The sequence below is a fragment of the Musa acuminata genome, chromosome BXJ3-7, assembly GCF_036884655.1.
Source record: "Musa acuminata AAA Group cultivar baxijiao chromosome BXJ3-7, Cavendish_Baxijiao_AAA, whole genome shotgun sequence".
NCBI classification, from domain to species: Eukaryota; Viridiplantae; Streptophyta; class Magnoliopsida; order Zingiberales; family Musaceae; genus Musa; species Musa acuminata.
In genome coordinates this window covers 17,830,001-17,849,116 of record NC_088355.1, presented here as the reverse complement: position 1 = coordinate 17,849,116, position 19,116 = coordinate 17,830,001, and the positions used below count along the sequence as shown (strand labels likewise).

Here is a 19,116-nt window from a genome sequence, read left to right as displayed (position 1 = left end):
TAACTAAATGAACTGCATATGATATATATATGGACGTGTAACAGTAAGATAAACAAGGCTGCCAACAAGTTGTCAATAAGGAGTTGCAACTTTTAAGGGCTCTTCATCTACAACACAATTTAATATTTGGTTCAATAGGTGTCGGATACTTTATTATTAAAAATATTGGCTTGAGTAAGAAAATCAGTGACATATTTGGCTTGACTTAAATAGTAACTATCAGAAGAAGATACTTCAATCCAAAAAAATAAAGTAAGAGGACCAAGATTCTTAATTTCAAATTGTTTATGTAGAGAATTTTTTAGATCTCAAATTCCAATAATATCATCGTGGAAAATAATAAATCATATTATTTACATAGAGTAGAAGGATAGTGGCATGTCGATTGGTTTTGCAGAGAACAAAGCAGTATTATAAGCACTTGACTGAAAATCTGATGATATCATAGAATAATTAAATTTGGTAAACCAAGATGGGGAGCTTGTTTAAGTCCATATAAAAACCTTACGTAATCGACAAGCTGGGGAGCTTTTTAAAGTTCATATGGAGATTGATGATAATAACAGAAGATGGGGTGTGATTAATTACATATACAACTGTAAGAGATGCTTCACTCCAAAAAGTCTTAAGAGCAGAAACATGGCACGGACAGAGGAAAAAATGTATCTATGCTTTCATTCTGCATGCCCATTTTGTTGATATGTCCCTGCACATGAATATTCTGAAATAGTTTCATGTTGACTAAGAAATGAAAGAAACTCTCTAGATTTGTATTTCTTAGGCATTGTTGGAACGAAAAGTTTTAATGGTATGAGAAAATTGAGTTTGAATCATTTCAAAAAAAGTTTTATATATATCAAAAAATTATGTAAAATGTGAGAAATCATCAACAAATTGTTGATGACAAAATAATTAGATCCACTGATAGTAGGTATAGGGGATGAACCCTATCGATCAAAATGAACTAAATCAAACAGTGCAGAAGCAATAGAATTACTAATAAGAAATGGAAGAGCAATAGAGCTACCACCAGGAAATGGAAGAATAGTTTGTTTTCCCATTTGACAAGACATTCATTTGAAATAATGAGAAGAAACTTGACCCAATTGACCACCAGTGACTAAAGGTTCTAGTTGAGAAAGTGAAGTATGTACTAATCGAGATACCAAAGACCCAATGAAGTAGGTTTTACAGGTTTCTAGGTGGATAGCTGTAGAAAGAATATGAAGCTGAGTGAGAACGAACAAACATCTAACTTTATGATCTGTTCCAAATGATTTGAAGAGTTTGTTGATCTGCATTGTACAACCAGTGGAAGAAAAAATGAACATCAAATCGCAGGCCACACAATTGACCAATCAACAATAACTTTAATGAAAGTTGAAATGTTGAATAGAAATTATCAAATTCGAAATATAAATTGAGTAAATGTGACTTGAAGTGTTGAATCTTAGGAATATTAAATGCCAGAGTTTTTTAAATTTTTTTTGAAGAATCCAGTGTCATATGATTTGAATAGACACAATCAAGAAGTCAAATAGTATTACCTAGCGTGTTAGAAATTGTAAACCCAAAATGAAGTGATGCACGAGATAGAACTTGGTTGACTATGACTTCAACGTCTATAGCATAAAGTGTTGGACATGAAGGAAGACTTAGTAGTTGCAACTGCAGCGGTTTCTAGCAAGTTTATGACATTCCTGAATTGTATGTCTAGTGTTACGACAATATCTGTAAATTAGCTTTTTATGCTCTACTTTTGGTGAATAATTTGACCAGGAAGTATGATTGTGTCTTATTTCTTAATGGTGTTGTAGTAGTTGCAAGGACAATCTCATTTTAAAGAGGTTGATGAGCATGCAATATTCTTTTACATGTTTCTTCAAATAAAACTTATGAAAGAACAACATCTAAGGAAGCGGTTTATGATAAAGCAAAGATGCCTGAACATACTCGATATCATCATTTAGAGCCATTAAAAACTGATTTAATCTTAATCTATAACGATATATCTTAAATAATGTAGCATCATTTTTGCATTCCCAAGAGGTTCAATATATCATTTATAAAATAATTTGAAGAGTGGATAAAAAATTGAGAATATTCTGAAATCATTTGGCTATTTTTTGTCCATTCAACGAGGTAGGATTGGACTTTAACATTGACTAAATCCTACCTCTTTAGTATTGAAAGTTCATCATTTTGAGCTTATAGGGGATGTCTTTTTTCTCGATATTTTCTGTATGTGAATAGTAGAAATTGCTCTTTCAAACCAATCCTCTTTAAGGAAACATGATATATTTTTGCTTTTTCTTAGCTTGCTCAATTGCTTTAAGGCAAATATCTATTTTATAATGACCTTTAGTCTAATACAATCAACAAGAAGGCCAACTGAAGATTCCCTTAGGAAATATAAAACAAAATATATCATGGACCAAGGATTTGAATACCGTACTATACCGCCAGCAGACCAACATATGGATCGTCGTTATCAGGTGGTATCAAGTATTTGGCCTCGTATCAGGCGATACAGGGCTGTATCGGGCTGTAACGGTCGGTTTAATGGTAACAGTGTTCCAACAATCAATATGATCGTTGGAGGGCTCCTCAAGGGTTTTTAAACCCTTTCTTCCCCCCTATTTCAATCCATTTCACTCTCACACTCTTAAACTCTTTTATAATCGTATTCAGCAACTCGCTTGGTCCAGAGACATGGCAGCGACGTGGACAGTAATGCCTCAACTGATAATGATGATAATGCTGGGGAGTCGTTGGTCCCGTCTACATAATTTGAGGGTGGTGCATGGACCGAGGAGCAGTATCTTACACATGTCACCCAAGATTCAGATAATGAAACTCGACGAGGCACTGGTCAAGTTTATGCACGGAAGGGGAAGAGGAAGCCAGTGGATAATTTTGAACAGATGCGACAGAGCATACACGACGTAGACATAGAACGAAGCTTATCGTACTCACAACCGTCGTATTATGGAGAATCTTACGGCCAACAACAATACAGTGATATTTGGTCATACTTCTCTAAGCAACAATATGATACGAAGCTGCAGATCAATAGTGAAAGTAGTTATGACATTCACCAATACATGTCTCAGGAGCCGCCTCAGACACATTTGATTTATAATGATCAATCTACGACCACCATCACATTGATGCGCTAATGACATACGATATATCAATATACTATGTAATGGGATCAATTTTAGGATTGGGTTCGACAAATATGTCATATTGATATACAGATATATTGGATCTAGGACCCTAATCCACCACCTGTGGAGGCCCGTCATTTGTTTTGGTGGTAGAATTAGGTATATCTCCACATGTGATTACTTAATTCATTTGAATCTTAAGTTTAAGTTGTATACAAAATAATCGAACAATTCAAATAATTTTATGTAGATAATTTAATATTAACGGAAGGACGATCCGGAACGGATCGAAATTGCGAACCTTGCACAAGGCTACTCAAAGCTCGAAAAAGATATATGACATTATTCTTACCTAATTTACATTAGTTTTGCTAAAACTATACTAAATGTATATTTATTTCTAGCTTAAAAACCTATCATAATTTTTTTCTTCTTTTTTTTAGGTATTTACGGAGGGTTTTATGCCTATTTTAGGCGCACCGCTTGGTATGTCGTATCGAGCTTTCCGAGCAAAGCTCGGTACATTGGTACGGTACGGGATTAAAAACCTTGTTATGGACAACAAAAATTAGAATGGAACTAGACTTATTATTCAAGATCCTTGGTATAAAGTATATTTTGATCAATTTATGCCTTTGATACTAGTGTTTTCAAACCAAGGATGATTAAACAAAAAGAGAATTTTAGTAAGTTTCAGTGATTTCAAAAGCGTTAGGCGCCAAAAGGCGCTAAGGTCCAAAAACGCCCGAGCGAAACGAGGTACTAAAATATAAAAATATATAATATAATTAATAAATATAATTATTTAAAATTTTAAATAAAAATATGCTATTAAATTAAAATAAAATTTAAGATACAAAATCACAATGTCAAATTAACAAAAAGTTTCAAAATTCAAAACAATAAAATTTTATATCAAAGTTATTCATCATAATCAATATTATCGTAATTTTCACACAAATCATCTTCATTTAATTCGTCCTCTTCCTCTTGTCCTTCGGCTCCTTCCTCTTCATCAAAATATGTTTCATTCTCTATGTCTTCAACAATAGCAGGAGCCGAGCATGATGCTTTTGCACTCATTTTTCTCTTTGTCATCTGTCTTGTATATGTTTGTAATTCTTCAACACCTGAAGCTCTTGTCACATCTCTCAATGTCAATCTATCATCTTCAAATACAAGCTCGTCTTCGGTATCTTGCAAGTTAGCACCCATTTCTCTTACCAACCACTCATTTGAATCATCAATATCTTGCAATGAGATTGAATCAATTTTATTTTGCAAATCATGACGAGCCTTCAAAGCTTGATTATACTTTATGTAAACAAGATCGTGTAATCGTTGATGTTCCAACCGATTTCTTCTCTTCGAGTGAATCTGTCATGTCATATAATTTAAAAAATATGTTAATATATCTATCTAAATAAATAAATAAATTAAAACAAAAATATTTAGTGATCCTTACATGCTCAAAGACACTCCAGTTTCGTTCACAACCCGAAACACTACATGTCAAACTAAGTACTTTGATAGCAAATTGTTGTAAGTTCGGGGTGGAATTTCCAAATAGACTCTACCATTCAGTTGCAAAATTTATGTTATTATTAGCAATAACATAGTAACATAATATATATGAAATTAATTATATCAAATTATTAATACCTAGAGACGTAGTTGTCCTGGATCGAACGATCATTGGAATTCCAAAAAGACTTTCGGTATTTTTATATAAAGATAATTCACGAATAATCTTATCATGAACCTCAAGGCTGGGAATTAATCTTGCAACACTGATATAACCCATCCAAAACTTTTGCATCAAACCCAACAGATTTAATCTTATAAAAGAATTCAAGGTTCAAATAATATCCTACTGCATGTAAGGGATGATGAAGTTGACAATTCCATCTTTCGTCAATGATTGTAAAAATTTTCTCATATTTTTCTTCATTTTCATTAAAAGACCTTTTAATCGTCTCCTTTGTTCTATCCATAGCCTCATAAATATATCCCATTGCAGGCTTATTTTCATTATCCACCAACCGAAGGACTCGAACAAGAGGGCCCATTACCTTTAATGTATAAACTACATGATTCCAAAAGGATAACATTAAGATGATATCAGTAGCCCTCTTGCCTTTTGCTTCTTTTGCCTATTTGCTTGTCACCCATTTCTTAGAGGTAAATATGTTTCTCAGATTATGTTTTTGACGATGCACGCTCTGTAATGTCAAGAATGAAGTAGCAAATCGGGTTATACCATATCTCACTAATTCTTTGTTCCCTATAAATTCTCTCATCATATTCAAAGCTCCAATATGATTATAAAGAAATCCAACAACAAAAATTGCCCTTTCTAGGGTTTTCTTGATGTCCAAGATCTTTCTAATATCCTCGAACATTAAATCAATACAATGTGCTGCATATGGAGTCCAATATAAGTGTTATCTTTTTGTTTCAAGCAATTTACCTAGGACAAAAGATAACAAAAATGATACAACTTAAGAGTTTAACACATTTAATTGAAGATAAAATAATTTAAAAATTCAAAAGATGAATATTACCGGCTAATACATAGTTGCTTTCATTGTCGGTTATGATTTGAACGACATTTTGTTCTCCAATTTCTTCCACGAAGTTGTCAAGTAAATCATATATCTTGTCTCCAAATTTTACAAAAGATGAAGCATCAATTGACTTCACAAACATAGTCCCTAAAGAATAATTAACCATAAAATTAATTATACTCCTGCGCCTCCTGTTAGTCCAAACATTTGACATAATAGAGCAACCATGTGTTGCCCATGATTCTTTATGACCCTTTAGTAAGTCATTTGTATAATTAAACTTTTTTTGCAATAATGGAACTCGCATCTCATAATAACTTGGAGGTTTTAATCCCGCACCATATTTTCCAATAGCTTCAATCATATCCTTAAAACTGTCTAAACGAGTTGTACTAAGGGGAAGACCAGCTCGATAGAAGAAGCGAGCAATGTGCCGAATTATTCTTCCTCTTATTTCTTTATCAGAAGCATCACTTATATTTGTTTGTCTAAATTTTGAGCCTCTTGCTTGCCCTTGTTGCTTCTGGGATCCTTGGAACATATATAGATCCATCGGTCCTTTTTACCCTTCTTAGTACTCATAACTTCTTTTCCTTTTTTGTCGTATATTTTTTTCCCACTTGGGTTAATACTCATAGAATAATCTTCTTCTTCATCTCTGAGATGTTCAACATTGTCTTATAGTAAATTCCCGTAAGATTCATTCTTTTGTGTCTTCTTTACATTCATATAACTCAGCAGCTTTTCTTTTACCTCAAGTGGACACTTTTTTCAAGCTATTGCATTCTTGAAATTTCATACTAGATATTGTTTTGCACAAAAAATACTACTTCTAGTAGTCTTATTGTAGAATATGCAAGTCACTGCATTAGGATCTTTCGGATCCTTCATATAATTATACTGCCATGCAGGATCTTTTTTTGATGCCATTGGAGACTCTATTGAGTTGCTCTGTACACTTGCCATTTATCTTGAAACCTAACAATAATTTCAAATAAATCAAAATTAACAGTATTAAAATCAAAATAATATATTATTAATCTAATTAATACAAATACATTACTGTTACTAGTATACTGTCTGTTAACAGTATACAGTATACTGTTAACAGTATATTTTCGAAAGAGGAGAAGGAAGAGGAGTGTAAGGGAAGACCGAGGGTGTAGTGACAGCGCTAAAAGTGAGCAGCGACAGCGAGAGCGGCGACAGTGGCAACGGCGAGCGACAGCGGCAGCGGTAGCATGAACACGAATAGGGTTAGGGTTGGGTAGCGGCAGCTGATATCGGTGCTTTAGTTGGTTTGATTGAACCAACTAAAGCATCGGAGACCGAACCAGACCTAAAACGCTGGTTCGGTCGCCTGGTTTAACCCAGGCGCTCGCTTGAGCGCAGGCGCCGGGCGCTTCGGGCGAGCGCCCAAGCGGCGCCTCTTTGAAGCGCATCGCCTGGAAGTGAAGCGAGGCATACCGGTATGCGGATCGCCCGCTACCGGATGGAACGTGCTACAGTGCTATACTGTAGCAGTGCTACAGTGCTACAGTAAGAGGAAGAAATATATAAAACCGCTTGGTACGCCCTGGTGTATCGCTCGGCATATGGTGCCATACCGTATCGAGCCAACCTCGAAACGCCGGTATGGTACGATATTGCATACCTTGGTCATAACTATCGTCAAATAGATTTGTTTCTCACTAGAAATGTAGATAAAGTTATTTGTAAGAATTGTAAAGTTATACTTGACGAAAGTTTGACGAATCAACATAAATTGATGGTATTAGATAATTACTATAGAAAATGAAAGAAGAAATAGTAGAAAATTTTTTACAAGGACTAGATGATGGAATTTTAAAGATGATAATGTAAACACTTTTAAGAATAGGATGGATATTGAGGCGACTTGGAACTTAGATGAGGATAATTTTACTATTTTTTGGACTATGATGGTTAATAATATTACGAGCGTAACAAGGGAGATTTTTGGTGAAACTAAAGATAGAGGTGTAACCTTAAGAGAGAGTTGGTGGTGGTGCGAGGAAGTTAAAAAAGCAACTTTTACTTAAAAAAAATCATGTTTTAAAGATTGACAAAGTTATAAAAATATGAAAAAATTTAAAAGATATAAAGAATTTTGAAAAAGAAGGCTAAAAATGTGGTTAATTTGGTAAGATATAAAGCTAATGATAATTTTTATAATAAACTAAGTACTAAAGATGGTGAAAAAGATATATATCGAATTGCTAAGGCTAGGGAAAGAAAGTGTAAGGATTTAAGTAATATTAGATGCATTAAAGACGAAGATCAAAGAATACTTGTTAATGATAATGAGATTAAGGAGAGATGAAAAAAATATTTTTTAAATTATTTAATGAATATTTCACATAAGGTTTAAATTTAACGATACATAATAGTGATAAATTTTATAATCATAAATTTGTTCATAAAATTAAAGTTAATGAAGTAAAAGATATATTAAAGAAGATGAAAATAATTAAGAGTGTGGGCCTAATGGTATCCCTATTGAGGTTTGAAAAAGTTTAGGGGATAAGGGAATAGCTTAGTTAACTAGCTTATTTAATAAAATCATGGGATTCGAAAGGATGCCCGATGAATGGAGAAAGAGTTTTTTAGTGTCAATTTACAAAAACAAGGGTGACATACTAAATTATTCAAATTATATAGGAATTAAATTCATGAGCTATACTATGAAACTTTGGGAAAGAGTTATTGAAAGTTGGATAAGACTTCATACAAATATCTCTAAAAATTTTATGCTTAAGAGATTAGCCATATAAGCTATTTATTTATTAAGACAATTAATGGAAACATATAGGGAGAAAAGGAAAGATTTACATATGGCTTTTATTTACTTTTCATATTGATCCGTATTAAGGATTGAAATTTCGTACCATATCGAAATTTCGAGCTTTGCTCGGTACAATACGGTACTGTGTATCGAGCAATACACTTAATTTAGGTGTAAAATCCTCCGAAAACACCTGAAAAAAAAAGAAAAAGTTAGGATAGGGTTTTTAAGTTAGAAATAAATATAGTAATAGTATAAGTTTAGCAAAATCAATGTAAATTACATAAGAATAGTAAGCAAAATCTTCTTCGGACTTTGAGGAATAGTCTTGTGCAATGTTCGTATTTTGGTCCGTTACGGATGTCCTTCTGTAAATATTAAAATATCTACAGAAAAGTCATTTGAATTGTTAGATTATTTTGTTACAATATAAACTTTAAAATTTAAATGAATTAAATAATCACATATGTAGATATACCTTATTGCTGCCTGATTCTACCACCAAAACGAACGACGAGCTTCTACGGGTGGTGGATCGGGGTCCTCGATCCTATACATCTGCAAATCAATATGATATGTTTGTTGGACCTAATCATGAAATTGATCCCACGACATAGTGTATTGATACACTGTATGCCATTGGTGCATCAATGTGGTGATGATCGTAGGTTGATCGTTATGAATCACATTTGTCTGAGGCGGCTCCTGAGGCATATATTGGTGAATGTCAGAGCTTCTACTTTCGCTATTGATCTGCTGCTCTGTATCATATTGTTGCTCGGAGAAGTATGACAAACTATTACCGCACTATTGTTGGCCATATGATTCTCCATAATACGACGACAGTGAATATGATAAGCTTCGTTTTGTGTGTTTACATCATGTAGGCTCTATCGCATCTGCTAAAATTTATCCACTGCTTTTCCCTTCCTCTTCCCCTTCCGCGCATAAACTTGATTAGTACCTTGTTGAGTTTCATGATCTGAATCTTAGGTGGCATGTGTAAAATATTACTCCTTGATCCATGCATCACCCTCAAGTTGTGTAGACGAGACCAACGATTGCCCGATGCCGCTGCCATCATCCATCGAGGCACTGCTGTACGTGTTGCTGTTATGTCTCTGGACCGAGTGAGTTGTTGAATGCGATTGTAAAGGTGTCTCGTCGCCCGACTCGATTCTTTCCAACGATGCAACTGATGCTATTGCCTTCCCCTTTGCCTTTGCACGTTGGGCGGACGATTGTGACCGTTGGGTGTCTATAGTTCGTCGAGCAGTTTGACTCGATGTTGTTTGACTCCTACCATGTTGTGATCGAGGGGTATTTTCCACCTGCTTGGGTTGTGCTTTCTCTTCTTCTATTGCCTCGGTGAAAAAACGCGAAGGACGTTGAGGATCTCCCACCTCATTAAGTAAAGGATCCTCTTGGTTCTCTACCGCTTCAACCCACTCTAACATCGGCTCTGAATCTTCGTTGTAGAATTAGAGGTCGATGGGATCAATATCTGGTTCCTTTAGCTCCTTATCCAGCTCAGCACATTACAACCTTAGTCGCATATTATAATGGATATATACTAATTTCTCTAACCGTCTATACGAGAGTTTGTTGCGGACCTTCGTGTGAATCAATGCAAACATTGACCAATTAGGTTCGCAACCACTAGATGTTGTCGTTTGTGAAAGTACATGAATGACAACCTTCCTTAAATGTGGTGCATCCCCTCCAAATTGTAGCCACCATTGGACTGTAAAAAGACATAAATAAGATTTTATTAGCATAACAAATAATTAATATTAAATATAATTGATAATCAATATGTGTAACTTTTCTCACCAAGATCCATAGTGTAACGACACGATACAACTACAACGTCGGAGAATGAACAAATTGTTTCTCGAAATAATCGACCCTCTATAATAGCATCAGCTGCATCAGTAGTGTTTGGCAAGAGCCGATATATCATCTTTCGTAGTGCCATTAGTAAATTATTTTGCGTTTCGAGAGCATACCGATATTGAATTGTTGGGTTTAGATAATACGCTGCAAAACATAATTTTATTAGTATGATTTTTTATTATATAAAAAATAATAAATTAAAATTTTCTGAATAAGATTTTATCTGCATTATGGATATCTTGATCCATATGAACTTCGGTCTGACGATCAATGATTCGTACGTATTGGTTGGCCTTAAAATCATATTTGAATGCTTTCCTGACCTCTCTTGCTAAAATCAACATATATTTAAGATATGACATCGGTGGACGCTTGTCCAGATCGACCTTACGGAGAACAATATAAAGTGGTTTCACACCTTTTATGATTTTCAACGGTCTCCTAAAATATAGAGGAAAGAATGAACTTTTCTATCTTCTTTCCATCGCTCAATCTTGAATATCTAGAATCATACCACTATTGTGAGGTGATCATTGCCTTCAAGCCATGCCTTTTTTCCTGTAATGACTTTAATGCAATAAAATTAGTAGTAAACCGAGTGACTTCAGGTCGGAGTATCTCACTGTTTACATACTTTTGCATTAAAGCGTGGACCCAATGACGATTATATATAATCTTTGTAATTGATTATGCTTGAGCTACATAATTCTTGATTGTGTCCAGCTCACCAATATCCTTCAGTATTAAATCTATGCAATGAGCTGCACATGGAGTCCAAAACAATGTTTTTTTTTTTTTCCATCAATTGCAAACCTGCCTTCTTGAAATTCGCTCCATTGTCGGTTACTATTTTGTGGTCCGATCTCCTCTACAATAGTGTCCATCAAGCTCTCAATGTAGTTTGTATCTTGGATCTTTTCAGAAGCATTAACTGACTTATGAAACACCACCCTTCTGTTGCAATAAACAAGAAAGTTGATATTCATTCTTGTTGGTCCTGTCCAACTGTCACACATCATTGTCATCCTATATTCATTCTATTGCCTTTTGAAGGATTTGATCAAATCCTTCAGTTCTTTCACATCTTCATCTAAGTACACGTCGTGAATCTCCCTCGGTGTTGGAGGTTGGATCCTCGTGCCAGACTTTTTAATAGATGAGACCATGCTATGATAATATGGACCTTGAGCTATGTTAGCTGGAATCCTGAGGAAGTTGAACCATTTTGAAATTGCCTTTCCAATATCTTACTTCTTTTTTTTTATGTATGCATCATCGATCCGTGTCTGTTTTGCTGTTTGTGAGGGATAGGTTTGCGGATTAATATCAACAATATCTGGTGCGGACCTCCTGCCAAGACCTCTCATAAGACCACGGAGTTCACCATACCTCATGCTACTAGTTCGGCCTAACTGAGGTGGAGCAATTAGCTGCCTCATGTTGGCCGGCATCTGGATTCCATTACCACTCCCATGCTTCAATTGTGAGTCAGGTCGTCAATGCCTCATTGCTTCATCGACCATATACTGATGCTCCAATGATGCACGAATCCCAACTGTGAGATCCGAGTCGACCTCATCACTGCAACCCTCGTACTGATCATAAACTAGTTCCTATGTAACCCTATAGTATTCTTCCTCAATTCTTGCTTTCTTTTTTAATGTATCTTCCTTTGCTTATTGTAGTTTGTTTTGAAATAATTTATGGATCTCCGTCGGAACCTTATTGCATTTTTCAACATCAGGATACCCGTCGGCCAAATGCATCTTCACTCGAGTTATTCCTCCACTCTTGCCAATGTAGTCACAATAGATACATTGTTAGTGATGACGGTTCCCATCTATCTTTCAGGCATGAACCCATGCATCATCATGTGGCTGTTCCTTTGGTGCCATGTTCCTATCAAATCTAAATCAAATAAGCTATGAAGTATAAACATGTTGAATTTACCTAATATTGATAAAAAATCATTAATCACAGCATTAAATAATTTTATTAAAACATAACTAATCCTATTTTACCATCATAAATATGTGAAACACATAAAAGAAGCATTAAATACGTAATTTTGACCTAATATAGGTCAATTTACGATGAAATTATCATTAGATACACTAATCACATGATTAACATAATTAATTACCCACTAATTATTTTTTTTTTCAACACTATAAACATGTCAAATACCCTAATAGGTATTAAAGACATTGAATTGACCTAAAATCGATCAAATTTTGATTAAATTATCATTAAAATGAATAATCATAGTATTAAATAATTTTAATAAAAACTAATTAAACCTATTTTACCATCATAAATATGTGAAACATATACAAGAAACATTAAATATGTAATATTGATCTAATATACATCAAATTATAATGAAATCATCATTAAATACACTAATCATATGATTAACATATTTAGTTACCCAGTAATTACTTCTCTTTCAACACTATAAACATGTCAAACACCTTAATATGTATTAAAAATATTGAATTGATCTAAAATCGATCATCTTTCGATTAAATCATCATTAAAATCAGTAATTGTAGTATTAAATAAGTTTAATAAAACCTAATTAAACCTAATTTACCATCATAAATATCTTTTAATATTTAATATGTATAAAATATAAACATTTGACCAATTAAGTGTCTAATTTCGAATTAATCAATATTAAACACACTAATCATAATATTAAAGATCTTAATTACTCTCTAATTAAAGAAAGAGAATACATACCTCTTGATTAAAAAGTTCTTCCTCTTAATATTTTCAAATTAGCCTCGATTCAATTCACAAATCGTTGCTTTGTAGAGTTTAGGAGAGTGCAAATGTGAGAAAAAATGTGTTTGAGGGAGAATGTGAAAGTGAAATGGATTGAAATAGGGGAGAAGATGAGTTTAAAAACCCATGAGAAAGAGCTCCAACGGTCATTTTGATCGTTGGAGTACTGTTATAGATCGGTAACGGTCGATTTCGATCGTTACTTAGCTGTGCCGAGCAGTAATGGTTGAAATCAACCGTTACCGAGTTGTGCCAGACGGTAACGGTCAAAATTTCGATTGTTACCGCTCGATATACCCTCGTATCGTCCGATACGGGGTGTTATTGAGCGTTCCACCCGGTAGCGGGCGGTCCACGTACCGGTACGTATTGCCTGTATCAGGTAGTATTATTCGAAATTAAAAACCCTAGTATTAAGTCCCTATCTTTTCACTTTGATGATGGATGAATATATTAGTCACTTACATGATAGACCTCTCAATTGTATGTTATTTGCTAATGGTATTGTCTTAGATGATGAGAGCTTAAGTAAAATTAATTATAAGCTTAAGCTAAACTAAACGTTTTAGAGTAAGTAGGATTAAAACTAAATATATAAAATGCAATCTTAGTGATTCTAGAAATAGTCAGGAGAATATAGTTAAGTTAGATGACAAGAAGTCCCTTTAAGTAAAAGCTTTAGGTATCTTAGATCATTATTCAACAAGATAAAGAGATCGATGAAGATATTATTTATAGAAGAAAAATATGATGGTTAAAATGGCAAGGGGTGTCGGGCGTCTTATATGTTCGTCAGCTATCTTTGAGATTAAAAGAAAAAATTTATAAGACAGTTGTGAGATCGACAATGCTTTATGGATCTGAGTGTTGGTTAGTTAAGAGACAACATATACAAAAAGTTCGTATTGCTGATATGAGAATATTGAGATGAATGTATGAAGTTACTAGGAAAAATAGGAAAAAAAATATTTTTATTTGTGAATAACTACGTATTGCTTCGATAGATGATAAGATGAGAAAAAATCATTTAAGATATAGGCGTGTGTTTAGGAGACATCCAGATGTGATAGTCAGAAGAGGTGAAATTATTAATATTAGTAGTACGCGAAGAGGTAAATGAAGACATAAAAAGATTTTAATGCAAACCATAAATAAAGATTTAAGTACTTTGAACTTTAACTAAACATATAGCTTTTTACAGATCTTAAGGGTGGCAAGAGATCTGTATAGCCGACTTCAAATAGTTAGGACTTATAGCTTTATTATTGTTGATGTTATCTTAGTGTTTTCAAAAGCGCTAGGCGCTCTCAAATATTAACATTTTTTTTAAAAATATTATGATTAATAAATATGATAACAAAAATAAAAATGACACATTTATATAAAGTACCATGTTACATTGTAGAAAATAACAACATATATCAAAGATTATATAGAGGTACTGTATACACAAATCCAAACCACCAACAAAACAAAATCAATCTCTCCACATAGAGATAGCTTAAAAATATGAGCAATATTTAAAATAGAGAAAGATGAAAAGAAAGCTTCAATAAAGAGAATAAAATAGGACATGGAAGAAATGCTATCTAAAGTGCAGCAAACATAGTGTCATCCATATTAGTAAAATTGATAATCCAACAAAGTCATCTCAAAAGTAACTTGGTCAAAATATAGGGTTGGGGGAGGATAGTGGCAATTGACGGCAAAACGAGATTGGTTGACGACATAATCTCAGATGTTGAAGAAATGAAGTTGCAGACTACGACATAAGGGGAGAGGCTCACAGTTCGGTGTCGCAGGGAGGAAGAGGCTCGTAGCTCGGTGACGTAGGTCAAAGGAAGCTTGTGATTCAGCAGTGTAAGGTGGAGGAGGCTCGCAGCCCGATGACAGAGAGCAGAGGAAGCTTGTGGTTTGACAGTGGTGTAGGGTAAAGGAAACTCACGATTCGACGATGTAGGGGGGAGGAGTTTCATAGCATGGCAGCATAGAGTAGAGGAAGCTTATGGTCTGGTGGAGTAGTGTGAAGGAAGCTTGACGATCCGGCGGCATAGGGCAGAGGCGCTCGTGGTAGGGTTTCCGTTTCCTTACATTGGGTCGGGCCGGTACACACTTGAGTGGCGTTTGCTTCAAATGCCTTGCCCAACATAGTTCTGAGGTGCTGCGGCCTTGACTCGTCTCGCCTCGCTCGAGTGCCTAGGCGAGCACCTAAGTGCCTTTTGAAATTACTGTTTGATACAACTTATACCAAGGACCGAGGAAGTTAATCAGGAAATTATATTTGAAATTGACCTACAAATGCATCATGAAAGAGAGACACCATGGGACAGGACCACTTGGGAATGGGGAAATGTTGTAAATAATGAAGAAAATAACGAAGATCGTGAAGAAGGCAATGAAGAGTATCTGACTAATGAAGAAGAAAATAATGAAGAATATTTGGAAGCAGAGAATCCCGATCAATCCCATGATAAGTTACAATAGCTGGCGCAACAGATGATTGAAGCCGAGATGATGGATGAAAGCCACATGTAACTACAAAAATTGCCACCTGTATAACACTGCTGACGCAAGGTGACAGATATTAAATCGGTCGACGCTTGAAGATAAGATATCAATTCCACCGATGCAAACAAACAACCAACTCATCAATGCAAGGATGATAGCCGTCTAGGTCCAGAAAATATCTGTAACCGCCTTTAGTCTTCTGTAAACTTTATAAATATCCCCTGCCTTAAGTTGTAAAGGCATTGGCTTGCAGAAACCATACGCTGGTTATCAATAGCTCATTGGTGTTCTAAAGAGTCTTCATATGTGAAGTTCGCATCTAATTCTTGAGTCTTTGTCAGTCTTTATTTTAGTCTGAAAACTTAGCAGTTTTGTTTGTAAAGTTCCTTACTGATACATGTTTTAATACCAGCATATTCTGTTTCAGTCTGTTGGCCCATTTTGCATGAATTATTGGGTGGATCAAGTGGTATAATTGGTTTAAAGCATATCCGAAAGATTACCTGTTACATATCCAAGCTTGCTTAGTTCTTCCATACTACAGCAAGAACTTTCCGAAATGAAAAGGCTAGAAACAGAATTTTCAAAAAAGAAAATGCTCAGAAACAGAACTTCTAGAAGAAAAGGCAGAACTTTCATAAAAGAAAAGGCCTTTTCAGAAAAGAAAAGGCTTAGAAATATAACTTTCAGAAACAAAAAGACTTGGAAACATTGGAAATCTCTGGTTCCATTGCTTGATTGAACTACATATATCACATTGACTCTATTTTTCACAGTTTGTTTTGGATCCGAGGGTTTGGGGTTATAAAAGGGTCCTTTTTGGGAATCTGGGTTTAGGGTTTGCTGTGTATATCACAACCATATTTATAAGGTGAAAGGCAATCAAATCAATCGCATTAATTGTGGGATTCACACAAATCAAGGGATGTAAAATCCCCTCTGTATGATAAGATTTAGGGGAAATATCCAATCTTCTCCTGATGGTAAGAATCATAATCAATCAAGGGATATGAGATCGTTTTACATAGTAACTTTGACACAGTTAATTTTTGGAGAAAGTGGAAGGACAAAGCTTCACTTAACAAAAAACTAAGTGAAAAAATTGAATATTAGCTTTACCTACCTTTGGAGTTTGATTTGCTTGATCTTGAATTTAAATTTGAGGAAAATGAATATTTGAGAGATCATATGGTTCTGCATGGTACCATTAATCTTATCGAATGATACATCCAATACGTGTAACCTTAGTGCACCTTGCTTCTGGTATCGAACTGGATCAGGTAAAATTGCCTAGTTCTCATACTGGTGAGCGAGTGCACTAATAAATTACAGTCTATGTATAGTGGTATAGTCGGTTTCAGCATCCTGGCTTAGTAATGTTCTGCATGTCCAATGTTTTACACTTGTAAATATCTATATCAACCCACTGTCGCTTACAAGTGATCTGCATTGTTTCCTGATGCATTAGGCATGGAAAACAAGGAGTCCAAGATCATGTGATCTCTTGACAGCATGGAGATGGAACTGTGTTTCTTTACTTTCACATAGATGAAGCTAATTGGGAAAGATTGAATGTTTAATGCATCCTTTTGGAACAACAAATCTTCACTTACCACCCCTGTCTCTAGAGCAACCTCCAGAGAAAATTTATTTGGAAAATTGTTGCTATTCTTGTCCTTTTTTATTTCTTCAACTACTCCTATGTCTCTCACCAAGTACATTTTTCAAAAAGGTCCAAAACTTCTGGACGTTTGTTGACAATAGCAATGGTAATTTTTCTCAGCAGCCCTATATGGTATGAAGGATAATGCTATCTGCTTAAAGAGGCAGTGCGCTTATAGGAAGCATCCAACTGAGTGATGCTTCCTCATTCTTGTCATTATCTTCTGTCATTCAATCTATTACTTTCTTTTTGACAAATTCTTTTCAGATGTTATGATTTCTATATTTTCGCTATTAGATATTTCAATTTATATCATTTCCATTAATAGTGACTTTCTATTAATCCTGTGTCTTGCTTCTTGTGCTAATGAAGTAAATTCATGTTAAAGATTGAGATTGCAATGTCATCGCATGTTAAATATATATTTGATCTGTAGGTTTTTAGCTATGATGGCATTCATTCCCCTGATTGCTTAGCTGTCACAGCAGCAGGCATAGCTGTGTGAGTGTACTAATGCTCTTCTCTGTATCTTTTATTTTCTAGTTTCGGGGATGCTAAACATGCTATTTACTGCTTCAACATGGTATAATTGATTAAAATTGTGGCAATAATTTGGCTAATATTTCACTTAAATGCAGAGCTCTTTCAGAAGTACCCTACACAAAAATAATTGCTGGTGTCAGAATTGGTTTGGTGGGAGAAAAGTTTGTCGTCAATCCAACTACCAAAGAGATGGAAGAGTCAGAATTGGACTTGATAATTGCAGGGACTGATAGTGCCATATTGATGATAGAGGTTCACTCTTAATACCATTTGATTTATGGAAGTATATCACTCTCATTTTGCTATTAAAAAAAAAATATAATAGTTGATATGCATATTAGTGAGAATATATATTGGTAGCAGCAATTTGAGTTTGTATGTCTCATAGATGACTGTTATATGTGAACCGTTTGGATTATCGTATGTTTACAATATGGATTTCACTTAAAATTTATGAAAGTACAACCATTAACTAGCTATATTCATGGTTCCAAGGCGCTAGTTATAGGCCCATAACAGTGTGTTATGTGGAAGTTGATCATCCGATAAATCTTACTAATTGAAGCATGAAAAATATATGTTTGATCAGAAGATTTTGGTTGAAGGATTTATATTTTTCTATACGATCACCTGAAATAGATCTAGCTTAGATTGCAAGGCACTTTTTTACAATCCTAGACCTTCATGGACTTGGTCTAGTTTTGTTTGATCTGACATATCCTTGCAAATCTAGAATAGATTTATGTCGATACTGTCCAGATCAACATGAATTTAGCCCTTAAAGTTGTTGGGGTGAATCAATCAAACTGCATATCATTTGGAGATTGGAGTAATTTGTTGCCAACGTTTTACTTCATACACCCCACTGGGTTGACCCCAGTGGTGCCATCAATATGAAATAAACCTAGTAACCTACTTGTAGTAGCCTCGCTCTTATGGTACTTATGTTTTCCGTTGCACCCGTTAAGACATTAATTTATTGCTGTGTAAGCCAAGCTTTTCCTGCTGTGGTTCTAAACTGTCTTTTTGGTGGTGATACATTTTGATTTATACAAATAGCTCTAGCAACTTGATTGTTGGGCTTGAGGGTGATCTTGGCGGTTGGCACCATGGTTATATTTTTCAGATTGATGTGGTTGGAATTCTTTATTATTTTTCTTTCCATTTTTTTAATTG

At 34.7% G+C, this 19,116-nt stretch overlaps 1 protein-coding gene across 1 annotated transcript in view; it reads left to right on the top strand.

The window, feature by feature from the left end:
• LOC135643463 (probable polyribonucleotide nucleotidyltransferase 1, chloroplastic) overlaps window positions 1-19,116 on the top strand; it is a 70,412-nt gene that overhangs the window by 9,014 nt on the left and 42,282 nt on the right. The window contains exons 6-7 of the mRNA XM_065160451.1: window positions 17,834-17,898; window positions 18,036-18,192. Coding sequence (XP_065016523.1) covers window positions 17,834-17,898; window positions 18,036-18,192 — 222 coding nt within the window. The remainder of the gene's footprint in view (window positions 1-17,833; window positions 17,899-18,035; window positions 18,193-19,116) is intronic.